General features: G+C 41.3%; 1 protein-coding gene across 3 annotated transcripts in view; it reads left to right on the forward strand.

The window, feature by feature from the left end:
- Nucleotides 1-20,843, forward strand: part of LOC131937260 (polycystin-1-like protein 1) — a 94,467-nt gene that overhangs the window by 23,248 nt on the left and 50,376 nt on the right. For all 3 annotated transcript variants that reach the window (XM_059294546.1, XM_059294548.1, XM_059294547.1), the window contains exons 14-16: nucleotides 2,891-3,029; nucleotides 9,285-9,405; nucleotides 18,265-18,472. In XM_059294546.1, coding sequence (XP_059150529.1) covers nucleotides 2,891-3,029; nucleotides 9,285-9,405; nucleotides 18,265-18,472 — 468 coding nt within the window. The remainder of the gene's footprint in view (nucleotides 1-2,890; nucleotides 3,030-9,284; nucleotides 9,406-18,264; nucleotides 18,473-20,843) is intronic.

Here is a 20,843-nt window from a genome sequence, read left to right on the forward strand (position 1 = left end):
ACTTGGATGTGGGGGTGTAAGATTTCACCGATCTATCGATTCTACTACACACGAGTGACCACACTTGGATGTGGGGGTGTAAGATTTCACCGATCTATCGATTCTACTACATACGAGTGACCACACTTGGATGTGGGGGTGTAAGATTTCACCGATCTATCGATTCTACTACACACGAGTGACCAGGATGTGGGGGTGTAAGATTTCACCGATCTATCGATTCTACTACACACGAGTGACCACACTTGGATGTGGGGGTGTAAGATTTCACCGATCTATCGATTCTACTACACACGAGTGACCACACTTGGATGTGGGGGTGTAAGATTTCACCGATCTATTGATTCTACTACACACGAGTGACCACACTTGGATGTGGGGGTGTAAGATTTCATCGATCTATCGATTCTACTACACACGAGTGACCACACTTGGATGTGGGGGTGTAAGATTTCACCGATCTATCGATTCTACTACACACGAGTGACCAGGATGTGGGGGTGTAAGATTTCACCGATCTATCGATTCTACTACACACGAGTGACCAGGATGTGGGGGTGTAAGATTTCACCGATCTATTGATTCTACTACACACGAGTGACCACACCTGGATGTGGGGGTGAAAGATTTCACCGATCTATCGATTCTACTACACACGAGTGACCACACTTGGATGTGGGGGTGTAAGATTTCACCGATCTATCGATTCTACTACACACGAGTGACCAGGATGTGGGGGTGTAAGATTTCACCGATCTATCGATTCTACTACATACGAGTGACCACACTTGGATGTGGGGGTGTAAGATTTCACCGATCTATCGATTCTACTACACACGAGTGACCACACTTGGATGTGGGGGTGTAAGATTTCACCGATCTATCGATTCTACTACACACGAGTGACCACACTTGGATGTGGGGGTGTAAGATTTCACCGATCTATTGATTCTACTACACACGAGTGACCAGGATGTGGGGGTGTAAGATTTCACCGATCTATCGATTCTACTACACACGAGTGACCAGGATGTGGGGGTGTAAGATTTCATCGATCTATCGATTCTACTACACACGAGTGACCACACTTGGATGTGGGGGTGTAAGATTTCACCGATCTATCGATTCTACTACACACGAGTGACCAGGATGTGGGGGTTTAAGATTTCACCGATCTATCGATTCTACTACACACGAGTGACCAGGATGTGGGGGTGTAAGATTTCACCGATCTATCGATTCTACTACACACGAGTGACCACACTTGGATGTGGGGGTGTAAGATTTCACCGATCTATCGATTCTACTACACACGAGTGACCACACTTGAATGTGGGGGTGTAAGATTTCACCGATCTATCGATTCTACTACACACGAGTGACCACACTTGGATGTGTGTGTGTGTGGGGGGGGGGGGTGTAAGATTTCATCGATCTATCGATTCTACTACACACGAGTGACCACACTTGGATGTGGGGGTGTAAGATTTCACCGATCTATCGATTCTACTACACACGAGTGACCACACTTGAATGTGGGGGTGTAAGATTTCACCGATCTATCGATTCTACTACACACGAGTGACCACACTTGGATTCGTGTGTGTGGGGGGGGGGGTGTAAGATTTCACCGATCTATCGATTCTACTACACACGAGTGACCACCCTTGGATGTGGGGGTGTAAGATTTCATTGATCTATCGATTCTACTACACACGAGTGATTATTAGTTACGTTACCTTACAACTAGTGACAAGAATAAAATAAAAGAATATACCATCTTTTTCTTCCCTTTTCTGCCACAACAGAAGTTAAGTATTGTAGGGCTTTCACGAAACAACTTATCAGAATTGGTCAAATTGTGAACGGCTGACCACACAGCTGATTAGCGTCACTTCGATATATTGATATATTGCCTAGCATACAGGAACAATTGTATTACCAGCTGTGTTCTGTGACAAAAATTTGGCAATGTATTTTGATATGTTTGCAAGGCAATCACAAAATACCTTTTCCCCTTTTTGTGAAATCGATATAGGCATGAATTAATGAATACGACACTATTGATTTTGTAACCTGAGATGTTTATCAACGGAAATACGACACTGCACACATTCCAACATCAAACAGAGAAAATAAAAGTTTAATTTCACGCCATGGATTAATCGCGCCATGGTAGGGAGGGACACGAGGGGTGCAAGTATTTTTTTTTTAAATTAGTCTAACCTCGGCGATACACACCACGCCGTACACTTCCTGACCATAAATCTTTCATTCATAAAACGGTTGCAGTCAACAGTCGCAAATGATTTCTTTTCAAGCGCGGGGCGTTTTGTCGGCCCTCGTTGCATTGTGCTAGTGCTAGTTTCTCTTGTGGCTGGGGAAGGAGTCAGTTCATTAAAGGGCGCCATAGGCAACAATGGCAGGGAATCGTAAAGTCGTCTCGTTCGTCTTCACACTATTTCCTATTGTATGCTTTTGTATGTCGAGTGCTAGGAGGAACTACGTCTTGCTAAAAAAAAAGAATACATGAATAATCGTCATACCTTCCGATAACAGGATTCTCAATAAATGTTTTAAATTAAAAGGTTTACTTGCTTAGTTTAAAATAAAAAGTGCATTTCTTCTTTGGTTTTTAAATGTAAAACATGTTCCCTGTATTAGAAAATATAAATTTTACTTCTTGTTGAATATTAGATTTTAATTTAAGTAATTCAACAATGATTATACATTTCACTAACTCTATACTTTAGAAAGCAATTTACATCTTATACATATTTAATGATTGTTTTATTGATTACCAAATGTAATCATTGCTGCATGTGTTTTCCTGATTGTATTTCTGCAAATGCTTCTTCTAGCTGCATCTATTTGTATTCCTACATTTCAGCACTTGCCTCTACTCTACGAGGTGAGCTATTCTTTAAATGGATCCAGTCAGGATGGTCAGCTGGGCATTGTTTATCAAGGTCCCAGACACAACATTGTTGTCAAACCACCTGTGGGCCTGACACCCTCAAGTTATCCAGGTTAGTTTCACTTTTCTCATCTCTTAGATTTAACATCTCAGTGATAGTTGGGTGACATGAGTTAGGTTAGACATCTGGGTGATGTGTGACATCAGTCAGGTTAGACATCTGGGTGATGGGGGACATCAGTCAGGTTAGACATATGGGTGATGTGTGACATCAGTCAGGTTAGACATCTGTGTGATGTGTGACATCAGTCAGGTTAGACATCTTGGTGATGGGTGACATCAGTCAGGTTAGACATCTGTGGATGGGTGACATCAGTCAGGTTAGACATCTGTGGATGGGTGACATCAGTCAAGTTAGACATCTTGGTGATGGGTGACATCAGTCAAGTTAGACATCTTGGTGATGGGTGACATCAGTCAGGTTAGACATCTGGGTGATGGGTGACATCAGTCAGGTTAGACATCTGTGGATGGGTGACATCAGTCAGGTTAGACATCTGGGTGATGTGTGACATCAGTCAGGTTAGACATATGGGTGATGGGGGACATGTCAAGTTAGACATCTGTGGATGGGGGACATCAGTCAGGTTAGACATCTGGGTGATGTGTGACATCAGTCAGGTTAGACATATGGGTGATGGGGGACATGTCAAGTTAGACATCTGTGGATGGGGGACATCAGTCAGGTTAGACATATGGGTGATGGGGGACATGTCAAGTTAGACATCTGTGGATGGGTGACATCAGTCAGGTTAGACATCTTGGTGATGGGTGACATCAGTCAGGTTAGACCTTGGTGATGTGTGACATCAGTCAAGTTAGACATCTAGATGATGGGGACATCAGTCAGGTTAGACATATGGGTGATGTGTGACATCAGTCAGGTTAGACATCTGTGGATGGGTGACATCAGTCAGGTTAGACATCTTGGTGATGGGGGACATCAGTCAAGTTAGACATCCGGGTGATGTGTGACATCAGTCAAGTTAGACCTTGGTGATGTGTGACATCAGTCAGGTTAGACATCTTGGTGATGGGGGACATCAGTCAAGTTAGACATCCGGGTGATGTGTGACATCAGTCAAGTTAGACCTTGGTGATGTGTGACATCAGTCAGGTTAGACATCTTGGTGATGGGGGACATGTCAGGTTAGACATCTGTGGATGGGGGACATCAGTCAGGTTAGACATCTGGGTGATGGGGGACATGTCAGGTTAGACATCTTGGTGATGGGGGACATCAGTCAGGTTACACATCTAGGTGATGGGGGACATGTCAGGTTAGACATCTAGGTGATGGGGGACATCAGTCAGGTTAGACATCTGGGTGATGGGGGACATGTCAGGTTAGACATCTTGGTGATGTGTGACATCAGTCAGGTTAGACATCTTGGTGATGTGTGACATCAGTCAGGTTAGACATCTTGGTGATGTGTGACATCAGTCAGGTTAGACATCTTGGTGATGGGGGACATCAGTCAGGTTAGACATCTGGATGGTGGGTGACATCAGTCAGGTTAGACATCTTGGTGATGTGTGACATCAGTCAGGTTAGACATCTTGGTGATGGGGGACATCAGTCAGGTTAGACATCTGGGTGATGGGGGACATGTCAGGTTAGACATCTGGGTGATGTGTGACATCAGTCAAGTTAGACATCTGGGTGATGTGTGACATCAGTCAGGTTAGACATCTGGGTGATGGGGGACATGTCAGGTTAGACATCTGGGTGATTGGTGACATGAGTTAGTTTGTCGAGTCACTTGTGCAGATACTCTCTAACCCCCACCACTACCCTGCATATGACACTTCGCAGACAACCACATGTGCCGTATTGTGACGAAGTAGAGTTGCTAGACTTGAGACACATATTGCATGTGCAATATTGTGACGAAGCAGACCTGCTAGACTTGAGACACATATCATTGCATGTGCCGTATTGTGACAAGGCAGACTTGCTAGACTTGAGACACATATTGCATGTGCAGTATTGTGACGAAGCAGACTTGCTAGACTTGAGACACATATTGCATGTGCAGTATTGTGACGAAGCAGACTTGCTAGACTTGAGACACATATCATTGCATGTGCTGTATTGTGACGAAGCAGACTTGCTAGACTTGAGACACATATCATTGCATGTGCAGTATTGTGACGAAGCAGACTTGCTAGACTTGAGACACATATCATTGCATGTGCTGTATTGTGACGAAGCAGACTTGCTAGACTTGAGACACATATCATTGCATGTGCCGTATTGTGACAAAGCAGACTTGCTAGACTTGAGACACATATCATTGCATGTGCCGTGTTGTGACGAAGCAGACCTGCTAGACAGCCCACATGTCATAAAGTGTTATCTGCTGGCCAAGCCTCGGGTCAGTGTGTCCATGTATGAACCAGGCTTTAATGTTACTGGAATGCAAACAAGTGTTTATAGTCCAGACATGAAAGTCCGCCACAAAGTTGTGCTCCAAGATTTATAACTGGACTGATAAGGTTGACAACAGCCCGTATAACAGCCCTGTGCTGTAACAGCCGCTGATAGCCGCTACTCGCCGCCGCGATACTGTCCCTGGTCAACATTGCCTTAGTATACTTGGCGGTTTGGTACATTTGATCTGGCTGCCGCTCATGACAATTTAATGCTACGTTTTCTCTCATTGTGTGAGGTTTTAAGTGTTTAGCCACTACTTCAATTGCAGAAATAGAAAGAATTAGAGATTCTGTTGCACACATCAAGTCCAATTTAGTGCTGGTTTGGTTACCATGAAACAAAACGAAAGGATGAAAACATAGCGTTCAAAACGTAGGCCTACGTTCACGCGTTAGAACTCAGATAATAGATGTTGTTAGATGTTGTCATCAAGACGCACCGACACGACCCTAATGCTGTGAACACCCTTGGGCGGCGTCTTAAAACTCAGTTTTAGTGTGGAGACAAGAAGGCGTTATTAATGGAGAGATATACACGACAATGAAGGTAATGGAGAGATATACACGGCAATTAACGTAATGGAGAGATATACACGACAATTAACGTAATGGAGAGATATACACAACAATTAACGTAATGGAGAGATATACACAACAATTAATGTAATGGAGAGATATACACGACAATGAACGTAATGGAGAGATATACACAACAATGAACGTAGTGGAGAGATATACACAATTAATGTAATGGAGAGATATACACAACAATGAACTTGTTTTTCAGTGCTATGGTGGCTCAGTTCAAGTTGAATGAAAAGTTGGGATTACATTGGAAGTTGGTTCACATGACTAACATGTCTCTCAAGTTGAATGAAAAGTTGGGATTAAATTGGGAGTTGGTTCACATAACTAACATGTCTCTCAAGTTGAATGAAAAGTTGGGATTACATTGGAAGTTGGTTCACATGACTAACATGTCTCTCAAGTTGAATGAAAAGTTGGGATTACATTGGAAGTTGGTTCACATGACTAACATGTCTCCCACCACTTGTGACAAACCATCCAAGTGTCCCCGTGTAAAGATGTGTTTCTCTCCAGATAACGCCTCAGTTTTATTCTACACGTGTAGAGAGACAGAGGGGGGGGGGGGGGAGTTGAAATAGCTACGTGGCTCAAGTTTGCTGTCACAGCAAATATGAGAAGTTCAAACATTGGGCGGGAGGGCCTAGTCGTTGAGTGGTCGAGAGAAATTCGTTACAGCACAGCAGAGCTTATGGAAATGTGACGCTCTATGCCACACGTACTGTTGAAAAACCAGTATAGGCCCATATGTAAACACGGTAGACTGTTTCAAAAATAGATCTTTGTACTCAGGAGTCAATATTCGGTTTATTTTTTCCCAGCTATTATTAATTTTTCACATATTGTTTTTTCTCTTCGCTATACTTCAAGATGTAAAGCTATTTTATTGATCCAGCTCTATGTAAAATCACTTTATTCTGTTTCCATGAATATCTTTTCTTTAATTGAATAACAAAGAGGCTCCTTAGGCTGGTTTATATTTGATCTTTGATCGAAAATCCAATCTATTATTTAAACTAGATTTTAAAAAAATCAATCTCCTCCTACACACTTCATTGAAAAGATCTGTTTTTTTTCCAATCACTTCTTCTCCGGTCTCCCCCCCTCCCTTTTCTCCCCCACATTCTCATTTCCTCTCCTAACATCTCTGTCAACGTCCCCGGCTACGCTCAGTTCTGGATGTAACCTGTCAAGCGTCATATGGTTTCCTGATTAGAACACTCTGTCAACCTGTAGCCTAGCCAGCAGATTCGTTGCACGGCTAACTACACGGTGAATAGTATCAAACTTATTGTTTACATCTGGATTTTCATTCGACTGTGTGTTGGTAAAGACACCGTAAAGATTCGGTGTTTACATTCTAACCATATAGTCCAGTCAGTTCAATGCTCTGTACCTGAGATCTGATTGACATGCGCGCTTGTGAAAGTCTGGGTGTCCTTCAAACATTCGGGAACTGCTGATTTGATAACCAAGTCAGGTATAGAAGTGAAACATTGAACTGGAGGAAATAGAATATCTAGAGGGAGAAATGTGTTCACCCTAATGAAGCCGAGAGAGTTATCTTGGTTCTACTTAAGCAAACCTCACTGGTGGCAGCACGTAACTGTTAATGGCTGTGTCAATAGACGCTCCGTTCAACATGTCAGTCACATCTTTAGATGTACAGTTTTACTCTGTGCTGGTTAGAGATTCGAGGCTTTTTACATGTTCACTTTTCCTAGATATTCGAAATAGTGAACACAGATAAATACGAACTCATGCACAAATAGATTTTATTTGCTAATTTAAAAAAAAACTGTTTAAATTTATTTAATTTTCTTCCTTGCAGTGATAATCAGATATAATTTTAATTAACTTTACCAAGCTTTGCACAGCTCTCTTTTGTAACTTAAATGTCATGTTTAATGCACCCATTATCCACACCTGGCATTAAATAGCTACCTTAAAAAAAAGAGAACCTCTTTGTTAATTAATGCATACAACAAGTTCAAACAAGTTTAAAACATTTAAACTTTAAATAATGTATGTATCAATTATTTTGTTAGTAAAAGTTAAAGTCCCCTTTCGGTACCTGGGGTAACTGAAATCGAGTTCACTTGTTTCTCTGACCTCGGAACATAAAGAGGTAGTGTGGTCAGCACTGTGTCCAGCCGCCTTTACTTCCCCCAACGTGAGTCAGGTACCATTCAAAGCCGAGTGGACTCATGCATTCGTATGATCTACCATTTGACCACGCCTAAAAAATTATCTAAAATCTAAAAATAATACATGTTTAAAATATTAAGATACGAGCCGGCCCGCGGCATAACATACGCCGCTATTTAGTTGTTTCTAATTTTCAATAATTCATAATTTGTGAATTCGACAGTACCAACGCTGACACTGAAAATATTTCTTTAAAACACTATAAGTAGCTCGTTAAGGACCATAACCCCCCCCCCCCCCTTCCTTCCCTCCCCCCTCCTCCCCCCCCCCTACGTTTAAAATCGTTGGCTCTGCTTGTAAACATTTAGAGTGAACACAGCTCACTAAAACCATGTAGGGGTGGGGAGGTAGGGAGAGCGTTTGCAGCTTGTTTTCTAACGGCTCGAAGAAGAGAATTATATATATAGATTCCTTACAATCTTATTAAATTATGCACCAAATTATAAAGTTTAAATGCGAATTTACTTATTAACTTAGACCCGAAATACTTTTTTGGGGATGAAATAATTAATAATAAAAAGGATTCATATTTTCCCCGAGCGTAAGCCAGTGAGAATGTGTGATTGGCATGCCCTTGTAACATTCTATCATCAGCTTCAATGTTCTCGGCACTTCTCTCTGGCTGCTCGTCATAAGCAGGCCGTTCTTGTTAGCTCACTTTGCTTTTGGTCGACACGGCTATTGGCTTAGTTTAAAGCACAGTTTGCTCCTATTGTTCCATTTGGAATACCCAAAACTCCCCCCCCCCCCCCCGTCAACACCCCTCCCCCACTCCCGTCCCCAAAATAAAAATCAATCAATAGACAGCGAAATTGAGCGAGTGGCCAGGGCAAACAAGCGGACAGCAAGCGGAAGACTTCCCCCCACGTCCCGTCCATAAAGCCGTGCTGGCGATACCGTGCCCTGGGACAATCGGATAGACTTCTCTCACTGTCATGCTCGTGCCTAAGGCAGAACCAACCCCCTTTTCCCTCGGCACAAAAAAAGCATATGGTCCCAATAAGGGAATTGCATAGAAAGCTACCTCTGTTTGGATTTCCCTCCAAATATTGACTCTGGCTATTTCGTCCTATTGCAGTGCAGCTACACGTCGCGGTGTTGAACAGGTTGGGGGCCAGAACTTTGATCTGTAGCACTTCGATTCTCACCGAGGGCCCGCGTCACAACACAACTGGGGACAAGACGTTGGAAACCTTCCTGTAAGTATTTGACTTGATCATGTTTTTACCTAGTCTCACATTGTGTGCGCCCACCTGTTACACTGTCAGAGCCTTAGTGGAGTTCTACACGCCAGGTACCGGCAGTGTGACAATACTAACTGGGTTAAAATAACAGGAGGGCTTGTTGTCATCGGTCTGCTGATAGGGCCTTATTAGTGTTAGCACTTGTTATCTTGCTTTTGTTCCTCTTTTGTTAGGCTCATCTGGGGAATGGTATAGTTTTAGGCTTGCTGTATTCTATAAGCCATTTTGTCACGAACGCCCCCCTCACCCCTTCCCCAACACACAGCTTTCAGTGTCAGTACTGTTTGAATCAAACCAATTGTATCTGCGCCCACCTGAGCAACCTGTCAAACACAGCCGTTGCTTTCAGATATTTGATAGCTCGTGTATGTGTAGTGATGTGAGCTGACTTTTTTTGTATAGAATTATTTATATTGTTGTGAGCTTATATTTGTAGAATAGATCTAACAGTAATGAATGTGTATAAACAAAAATACAAAAACCTAGCCGAATGATCCCCTTTCTTTCTATGAACTTTAGAAAAACTATTCGCGAATGGTTGCGTCCCCTGTGCTCAGGGCATGTTTTATTATGTGGTAGTAAAACCTTGCCATTGATTTCCCTCCCTTATGGAGCCCGATCGTTACCGCAGCAGTACTTGATTAGTGCTGTTCTAGTACCAGTGTCCGTGTTAGTTACCCGCAGTTAGTCGTGTGCTCGCCTACACTGTATTGTTTCTCACACTTCTGGCTCACCGACCTGTTTGTGTAGCTTACACATAGATCTAAATACAAACAGGTGTGACACTTTCCACTAGAAAATCATATTGCAGTTTTTTTTTTAAAATAATGAAACAGCTGCGTAATTTATTGCAACCTTCGACGTATCAGCTTGTTAAGATTTTAAACAGGTATTAAAATTCTTCGGTTTAAAAAAAAAAAATCTCCCATCCCAGTAGACTCGAGTCCACTTAAAATATTAGATGCTGTTTTTCTTCTAGTTGACAATGTGACTGTGTTCTTAGAAATGCGATGCTAGGAAACTTGACAGCATCAAAGTGTGGAGCAGCAGCCACAATAGCAGGGCTCTAGATGCCGGGCTTATGGTGTGATTAAACGATGTAGTCATGCACACACCGACCCATGCCGAAGATGAGATCTACGCAGCCTTGCTAATCACGACAAATCCCTTTATTATGGACAAGATTATTCAGTCTTATTTTCTCACGTGTAAAACTAATGCCACAATTAAAATTTAAAATTCATTTTTTTGCGCATTGAATGCCCAGCAAGTGTGTGTAGAAATGCTTGAAGTTTATCTGATAACAAAAGGAAGCTTTAAATATCATAATGGAAGAATGTACAACTCTCTCTCTCTCTCTCTCTCTCTCTCTCTCTCTCTCTCTCTCTCTCTCTCTCCCTTCTTCTCTCTCTCTGATCTTTTGATAAAAGAGGTCCTGCTCCCAGTGAGGGGGGTATGACAGGTCCGAGTGTTTACTCAAGGTGCGGCTTCACGGGAATGTGGACTCAAAATCTCGAGGTATATTTAGACTGTTTCAGTGGATAGTTTTAATAGGAGCATTAGAAGAGTTGGTAACATTCTGCGCTGGTTGTAAAAGGTTCATCTTCACCCGTCTGTTCTGGCTCCAGATTCACCCTGGATATTAATGAAGTGCTGTTTCAATAAATAGTAGTGTAGGGAGCTCGGTGGGTGGGCGACATTTGCACATGGTGGGTGGGTGGGTGGGGGGGGGGGGGTGGATATAACAAGTTTGTGACAGCAGACACATCAATCACACTGTGAAGTTTAAATGATTTTACCGATGTTATTTGTTTGAGAAGTGGAAAACATTTCATTTTAATTCATCAGTGTCTGTGTGTGGATTGGGAAAAGGGGTGGGGGGGGGGCAAGTATTATTTTTAGAAGTTCCTTAGGCAAATCTATCACTTTATTAAGTGGCTGTATTATTAATCATCATTTATTGTTAGATCGCAAACATTTCTTTTGATACTGCAAATAGATGTTTGACAAAAACAATCACAACTGATTCTCACACATTTTTGAAATATATTTGTTATATATAATCTTTAGTCGTTTTTGTTTTAACACATTGATTGTAAGAGAATGCTTTGGTTGGGCGAGTTAGCGCATAATAGCTAACCAAAATCCCCCGATTTTCTTAAGACGACCATACAAGACAGTCTATATGAACGTCTTATGACGACCATACAAGACAGTCTATATGAGCGTCTTAAGACGACCATACAAGACAGTCTATATGAACGTCTTAAGACTACCATACAAGACAGTCTATATGAACGTCTTATGACGACCATAAAAGACATGAACGTCTTATGAACAAGACAGTCTGTTGCCCACCTGTTGGTCGGCTACAAACTCATAAGTTATCAGCGCCGTAGATCCAAAAACTTACACATAACCCATGTGTTCACCAATAGGCCAGGTTAAGATTCGCTAGAAATAAAGAAGGTCTGTCAGGAAGATGATTGATGAATCTAAATATTGATGAATCTAACTATTGTTGAATCTAACTGTTGATGAATCTAGCTATTGTTGAATCTAACTATTGTTGAATCTATTGTTGAATCTAACTATTGTTGAATCTAACTATTGTTGAATCTAACTTTTGTTGAATCTAACTATTGTTGAATCTAACTATTGTTGAATCTAACTATTGATTATTCTATTGTTGAATCTAAGTATTGTTGAATCTAAGTATTGTTGAATCTAACTATTGTTGAATCTAACTATTGTTGAATCTAATTATTGTTGAATCTAACTATTGATTATTCTATTGTTGAATCTAACTATTGTTGAATCTAACTATTGTTGAATCTAACTATTGTTGAATCTAACTATTGTTGAATCTAACTATTGATTATTCTATTGTTGAATCTAACTATTGTTGAATCTAACTATTGTTGAATCTAACTATTGTTGAATCTAACTATTGTTAAATCTAACTATTGTTAAATCTAACTTTTGATTATTCTATTGTTGAATCTAACTATTGTTGAATCTAACTGTTGATGAATCTAACTATTGTTGAATCAAATATATTGAAGGCAACCACATGTTATAGAACTAAATAGCGAAACAGGGTGGTTTCATGTAGGCACTACCAAATAGGGTGGTTTCATGTAGGCACTACCAAACAGGGTGGTTTCATGTAGGCACTACCATATATGGTATTTTCATGTAGGCACTACCATATAGGGTAGTTTCATGTAGGCACTACCCAACAGGTTAGTTTCATGTAGGCACTACCTTATAGGGTAGTTTCATGTAGGCACTACCATATGGGGTAGTTTCATGTAGGCACTACGCAACAGGTTAGTTTCATGTAGGCACTACCATATAGGGTAGTTTCATGTAGGCACTACCATATAGGGTAGTTTCATGTAGGCACTACCATATAGGATAGTTTCATGTAGGCACTACCTTTTATAATGTGAGGCTGTATTTATTTTCTTACATCCGCCACGTTTTTACTTTTGCTAGAAGCGATTTAAAAATAATACAACTGCAATTACATGTATGCGATTTAAACATAATACAACTGCAATTACATGTATGCGATTTAAACATAATACAACTTTAATTACATGTAGCGATTTAAACATAATACAACTTCAATTACATGTAGCGATTTAAACATAATACAACTTCAATTACATGTAGCGATTTAAACATAATACAACTTCAATTACATGTAGCGATTTAAACATAATACAACTTCAATTACATGTAGCGATTTAAACATAATACAACTTCAATTACATGTATCGATTTAAAAATAATACAACTTCAATTACATGTAGCGATTTAAACATAATACAACTTCAATTACATGTAGCGATTTAAACATAATACAACTTCAATAACATTTTAACAAAAAAAATTATCTCAATTTTTATCAACTTAATGTGTGACATTCGATCAAATAACAGCACTCATTGTAATGAAAAATGCACGAGCGGCGTGGGAACGGTAGTAAGAAAACTGCTGGTAGCCCAGTATATAACACGTCATAAATGACAATGTGATCAGTCAAATATTCCCATTGTTCACGTATCATATCGTAAAAACACTTGTAGGTATATTGCATTGACCATGGGTGGGGAGCGGGGGGGGGGGGGGGGGGGGATCAATACTTCTCATATTAAAGATCGTTATCGCCGTGAATGCAAACATTTTGGAATGTATACTTCGAAGAATAGAAAACTTTTTGTAAGCAGCAGAACCTCTTAGCACCTCCTCTCTTGTTCTAAATGTCGTGAATAATTGAGCAAACATAACGGGGGCTGGAACTGCGAGGTGAGAAGTGTTCCACTCGACAGCTTCAAGAACCCCGAGCTACATTGCTGGCTAGCAGAAAGGTATGCTTTTGCTTGTGGTCAAGTGCTGTTGTCTTCAGTCGCGTGCTTGTGTGTTGGACACTTCTTACTGGCGACTCGACTGGTTGGGAGAAGCCTTCTACCTAGGCCTGTATGGTATAGGCTTCTAGCGTGATAACTAGCACTCATTGTTCTACCTAGGCCTGTATGGTATAGGCATCTAGCGTGATAACTAGCACTCATTGTTCTACCTAGGCCTGTATGGTATAGGCGTCTAGCGTGATAACTAGCACTCATTGTTCTACCTAGGCCTCAGTGGCGTAGCGAGGTCGGGTGTCACCCGGTGCGGCACTTAATGGTGTCACCCCCCCCCCCCAGAGGCATAGAGACCCTTCCCAGGGACAAACTTTCAAATTTTCGATTTGCCCCCCCCCTCAAGTTTTCGATTTGCACCCCCCCCCCCCCTCAAACTTTCGATTTGCACCCCCCCCCCCCCCTCGAGTTTTTCTCTATATATTTTGTTATTTTTTGCCTTGGTGTCACCCCCTAAATGGTGTCACCCGGTGCGGTCCGCACCCCCCCCTCGCTACGCCCCTGCTAGGCCTGTATGGTATAGGCATCTAGCGTGATAACTAGCACTCATTGTTCTACCTAGGCCTGTATGGTATAGGCATCTAGTGTGATAACTAGCACTCATTGTTCTACCTAGGCCTGTATGGTATAGTCATCTAGCGTGATAACTAGCACTCATTGTTCTACCTAGGCCTTTATGATATAGGCATCTAGCGTGATAACTAGCATTCAATGCAGTCAACAATCCAACGCATTGGTCTTTGCATGATGACAATTTTTCACATGAACAGGCAACACAGCTCTACTGACATTAAAACCTTCTTTATAAACTCTCCGCATGTTACTCGATCCGACCACTACAAACTAGTAAAAAAAATGGCACGAACTACACACGTAGTGTTAACCAAGCGAAATATCCAAGCTTTAATAGCGCATTTGAACTTTAACTCGGTGCTAGTTCTTTTCAAAAGGATATTTTAACGTAGGGCCTACGTTTTTCACTTGAATTCACTTCGCTTGGAAAATGGATCTCATACAATCATATCTATTGATCTATGTATATCTGTGTCTGTGCCTAGGTCTATCTGACCGTCCGTCTGTCCGTCCGTCCGTCCATCCATCCATCCATCCATCCATCCATCCATCCATCCATCCATCCATCCATCCATCCATCCATCCATCCATCCATCCATCCATCCCTCTCTCTCTCTCTCTCTCTCTCTCTCTCTCTCTCTCTCTCTCTCTCTCTCTCTCTCTCTCTCTCTCTCTCTATATATATATATATATATATATATATATATATATATATATATATATACACTAAACAAGCACATACAATCTTTAACAGGTCAGGTAAATAAGTCACATTAAAATCTGTGAGTAGAATCAAAGAATGCTGTGGCTGATTACAAATGATGAAATTAGCTGGTTTAGATTGGCCTTGAATGAGACAAAGCCTTTCCGTCATCTGACAAACGGGCCTTTGTATGGTGGGGCGCCCCTTGACAAAACTCTACCAGCTTTTGATCTTGGTATTAGGAATTGAACAATGTCGCCTTTGTGCCCGTGAATCGCCTGTTGGGGAAAGGCTCTGAGGGTAAGATAATTTTCTTGCTAGCGTCGATCGGATAACGCTAAGCGTTGTGTGCCTAGCATAACAGGCCGTTGGAAAGTGACAGCTGAATCAGTGATTTACGTTGCTAGTCAAGCCGTCCTTGTATCAGTAACCTGAGCTTGGTTCGAGGTGTCCATCCATTGTACAGCGGACCCCTGCACCACAGCGGCTGAGGTTTGGTGTACGCAGGCCTCAGCTTGAAGAAGTATGGCTGGATTTGACTTTGGCATGCTTACGTGGTGATTAGCTTACACGATGCATAGTTGGGCCCATCATTAGAATGGATATTTGACGTCAGCGTGGAGGAGAGCAAAGATATCACACTTACTATAGCTTTATTCTACTATGTTCACCTATTAAAAATGAATGGGTATAGACAGCAATATGATTGCCTACTGGGCCTGTAGGTGAGATATGTAGCAATAATGTGTAGCCTGGACAGCGAGTTAATTTGACTGGCAGGCCTGAACTCGGGTTTGTTTGATCAATGGCCGAGGATGTGGCTGTTTGAACAGGCCAGGCGACACAGGTTTGCCTGTATAAATAGCCAGGAGTGGGGGGCCACAAGAAACCGACATTTGCTGCGTTTACTAGCAACCACCTACACACTAGTGCATGGCTTAGCACAACTGACACAGGCAAACTCATCGGCTGTAGTAGTGGTCATTTAATAAAACAACTTATTAAACATCTCTGCTTATTGTGGGAAAATACTTTTTTAAAGAGTAATGTTACATAGGCCACATTGATTTCGCTGAGTTAAATGCGCATAGAGATTTTCCCTCCAGCGAAGTGTCAACAAATTGATGAGTATGACCAAAGCGATCGATGGTTGTATTAATGCTCGAATATCATTTGCTAAGCCAGTTTATATTGCCTCGCCACGTGCCACAACTGCTCTAATGTATCGCCGTGTACTAGGGTGTCATAACTAGTCTCATCTATCACGGTATACAAATGTGTCAAAACTATTCTAGTGTGGAGATGTGTCAAAACTGACTACTCTAATGTGCCGCTGTGTGCAGATGTGTCATAACTAATGTGCCGCTGTGTACAGGTGTGTCATAACTACTCTAATGTGCCGTTGTGTGCAGATGTGTCGCAACTGCTCTTCTGTACCGCTGTGTGCAGGTGTGTCACAACTGCTCTAATGTGTCGCTGTGTGCAGGTGTGTCATAACTAATGTGCCGCTGTGTACAGGTGTGTCATAACTACTCTAATGTGTCGCTGTGTGCAGTTGTGTCACAACTACTATAATGTGTAGCTGTGTGCAGTTGTGTCACAACTACTATAATGTGTCGCTTTGTGCAGATGTGTCAAAACTACTATAATGTGTCGCAGTGTGCAGAGGTGTCACAACTACTATAATGTGTCGCTGTGTGCAGATGTGTCACAACTACTCTAATGTGTCGCTGGACCAATGTAGTAGACTACATTACTACTATCACTATAGATATATCATAACTACTGTAGTATATTACTGTGCGCCCATGTGTCATAACTACTCGAATGTACCACTGTTTGGAGGTGTCTGATATTCCCAAACACATATCTAAGTTTACCGCACTAATGTGTCAGACCTACTCTTAACGTTTACCGAAGTATCGGAGCTACTTTTTCTCTCTAGGTTGTGTGTTAGTGCGTGCATGTGTGTGTGCGTGCGTGTGTGTGCATTCGTGTATGTGTGTGAGCGTGTGTATGTTTATAGTTCGGTACAGTGCTGTCATAAAGTTTGTGTACATTGGCGTCTGAGAGAGTTTAATGAACGTTTTATTTTCGCTTGTTTCTTTTCTTTAAAGTGAAACAATGTGTATCACACGGCATTGTGAATGTAAACCACCCCCCCCCCCCCCTTCCCAACCTTTGACTAGATAGAGTGTCGATTGCGTGATGTTTACGTAGAGTTTGAAACGTCAGCCAGTATCATCATGTCACGTTTGCTTCCATTTGCTCCTAGAGCAGTCATGCCATCTGATGTGGCGTGTGGCTAGACCGTCAACACTGCGTCATGTTAGTTCCTGGGATAAATTACATTCAAACTTCAATGGATTTTTCTCCCTGGTTCTCTTTTAAATCGTTTCCCCACCACTGTCATCCACTCACCCACAAACCATAGTTTACCAGAAATTTTAGTTTTCTATGTCCTAAATATAGTCATTTTCTTAATTGTAGTTAGCACTTAATATCTTATAAAAAACGTGTCGGCTCTTTACTGTGACTGATAAAATAACTAGAACCCGCTGTCCGTGAGTATAATTGGTAATAATGTTAATGCTACTGTTATTCTCCCGACGATACACAGCAGTGTTTATTTCGGACATTTTTCTCTGAAGCGGGAGGGGGTGACACTAGTTAAAGTATATATTTTCTTTAGAAATTATACATAACACATTTTTTCTATTTCGTTCGGTGGGGGAGGGTGGGGCACGAAGAGAGGCCTGAAGGAAACTCTGTACATAGGTACAGAATTATTTAATCATGCTATTTATTCCTATTTTAGATTTCGTTTCTGTTTCTTATCTGATTGCCCACATTGCCCTTCATGTATTTAATTCGAAAGGGTAAACCTGTTCATATCATCCCCTAACTTAGATTTATTGATTATCTAAGTGTCTAAGATAAATTTCGTCGGTCCCGTGATTTTAGACAGAAAAATCAATTTTATACTTGGAGATATCGACTGGTGGCAATCAATGGTTTAGCGTTGAAGCCGTACATAAATAAGCTTCAGCACGACTGACACAAACAGACGTTTTAAAAGTATTTCCACGTTGGTTTTCTGTGTTCCAGCAATGAATCCATCACCCTGCACAGACTGGCGGCCAGCTCGGTGTACGAAGATTCCAGCTATGACCTGCTCGAGTCCCTCACACAGCTGGCCCTACAGCTCAACGCTCACGCTCCACTGGAGGACACCCAAGCTTCTCCTCTACAAGCTGGGGAAGACATAAGGTCCAACATTATAGAGAGTCTCAGCTACATTCCACTGCGACATGAGGTAAGTCCTGTTTGAAATACACTACTGAGTTTTTAATCCAAGTCCCCCCCCCCCCCCCTTCTCTTACAAAAATGTTTACGTTGTATAATACAGGCTTAGAAAAGTAAACATTACCTGATCTCAGTACTCCTAATATTGTAATTAAAATACATTTTAAGTATATATTCTTCAAATTCCTCAAACATGACTATGTACACAAATTTTAAAGCATTTGAAGAGGGTGGCGTCTCAAAAAGTTAACAACATTTAAGTACTAGAATTCCCCCTAGGAATAGAGGGTGGGTGGGGTGTGAAAAAATCAACTGGGCATTCCAGTCCTCGCTTGCCTGATACAGCAGACACTGGGAGGCTGGATACCGCTAAAGCGCAATCCATTAGTCAAAGGACTGCAACAGGGAGGAAGGAGTCCGGGAGTAAAGAGGCCTGGATCAATCTTCATTAACTATCAGATTAGCTGGGAGAGGGGAGGTGGTCGAGTGAAAGAACTCTAGAGAATAGGCTGGCGGAGACCATGATTTGAATCAGAGCAGAAAAAACTCATCTTCCCTCAGTGTTGAATTAGGAGAAGGTGCAGGGGGGCGCACTAGGTTTCTTGCTGTCAGTTTTCCTTCCCTGGCTCGGCCAGTGGAGTGAGAAACTGAGCGCTGGTTCATTACGCGAGTTCACAGACTTAGCTAATACAACACCCATAGTCCGCCAAATGTCGCCCCGGCCCCGTACGGCAAGTGGAAATGGGTTCCCTGGTAAATTGAATTATGTTGGCTGTATGACCAGCACGTGAGTAACTGCCGGCCATGTGAAAGACAGTAACATTGTTATGATTAGACATGACAACTTGCGCCCAATCTGGAGGCAACCTTCCTGTTGCCATAAGTAGATTTTAAAAAAATACCTCCAGTCATAAGTAGATTTTTTAAAAATACCTACAGTCATAAGTAGATTTTTTTAAATACCTCCAGTCATAAGTAGATTTTTTAAAAATACCTACAGTCTTAAGTGGATTATCTCTTTTATCTATTACCTTCAAATGCTATTGGATATAGGCCTACACGTTAAAAAAAAGTAACTGAAGAAGGAACCCAAAAATAAGCTTCAAAAGTTTCCTTATAAATTAGAGTGTAATGAATGCCTTATATGCTATTAAATGAAAGGATGTATCTTTAGTTAATGAATTGTATCGTTTTTACCTTCGTTATATTATTCATGCTATTGTTGATGCGTCAAAATAAACACAATCTCATAATTTTTGTTGAAGCTAATACCGCGTATTTAAAACCATTTTTAAATTCCAATCGAGCCAATGTTTAAATTACCTTTTTGGCCTACTCTTTTGCAATGTAAAGTTCATTTAGAACTTTAAATATTCCTTTTTTTTTCTCCCTTTAATTTTAAACCCGAGCTTTTAACAGAGCTACATGCCATTCATTAAATATGGTTCGGCTTTTCTCATCTAAGCACTTGAAATGTTTGTTCAATAATTTAAAACTGTCCCTCGGCTGTCGAGTCTATTTTTTTTTTGTCAACATTAAAAGCTTGTATTGTCGCAAACAAAAACAAAGCCCAAGAAACTGGAGTTTGTGCGTTAAAGAGACACGGGGCGTCAATAAATATAAACTCGACTTTAATGTTGCTGGAATTGGTTACGTGCAAAAAGATGAGAGACCACGGCTGGGTCCTATGATGGCGGAAATTGCACTATTGATCCTACTGCAGACATATGATTGGACTTAAACAATCTCTCCAGTTCTGCTTGTCACGCTCATCTTCACCGTTATTCATTTGCCCAGACGTGAACGTGGGGGAGACCGCGAAACGGGGGGAGAGGGGGGGGGGGGTGGGGTGGAAGAGAATCGACATAGATGTGAATATGATGGCGGGAATCAAATTTTCTTTTACCGGCCAATGCCTGGCAGAATTTTTTAGACATTCGAAACTATTTGGATGTGAGTTTTTGAAAGCATCGCTCAAGTTTTTGAGAGCTATTTTATAACTTAGATTGATTGAAGAGGCCCACAGGAAACGTGTTGGCTAAATAGAGTGTGTGAAATATTGGAGCGAAACAAGTGAATATGTTGTGAGTTACATGGATAATATGTTGTGAGTTACATGGACAATATGTTGTGAGTTACATGGACAGTATGTTGTGAGTTACATGGACAGTATGTTGTGAGTTACATGGACAGTATGTTGTGAGTTACATGGACAATATGTTGTGAGTTACATGGACAGTATGTTGTGAGTTACATGGACAATATGTTGTGAGTTACATGGACAATATATTGTGAGTTACATGGACAATATGTTGTGAGTTACATGGACAGTATGTTGTGAGTTACATGGACAGTATGTTGTGAGTTACATGGACAATATG

Source organism: Physella acuta, unplaced genomic scaffold (assembly GCF_028476545.2).
Source record: "Physella acuta isolate Inbredline_101_S28 unplaced genomic scaffold, ASM2847654v3 ptg000205l, whole genome shotgun sequence".
In the NCBI taxonomy this organism is placed as follows: domain Eukaryota; kingdom Metazoa; phylum Mollusca; class Gastropoda; family Physidae; genus Physella; species Physella acuta.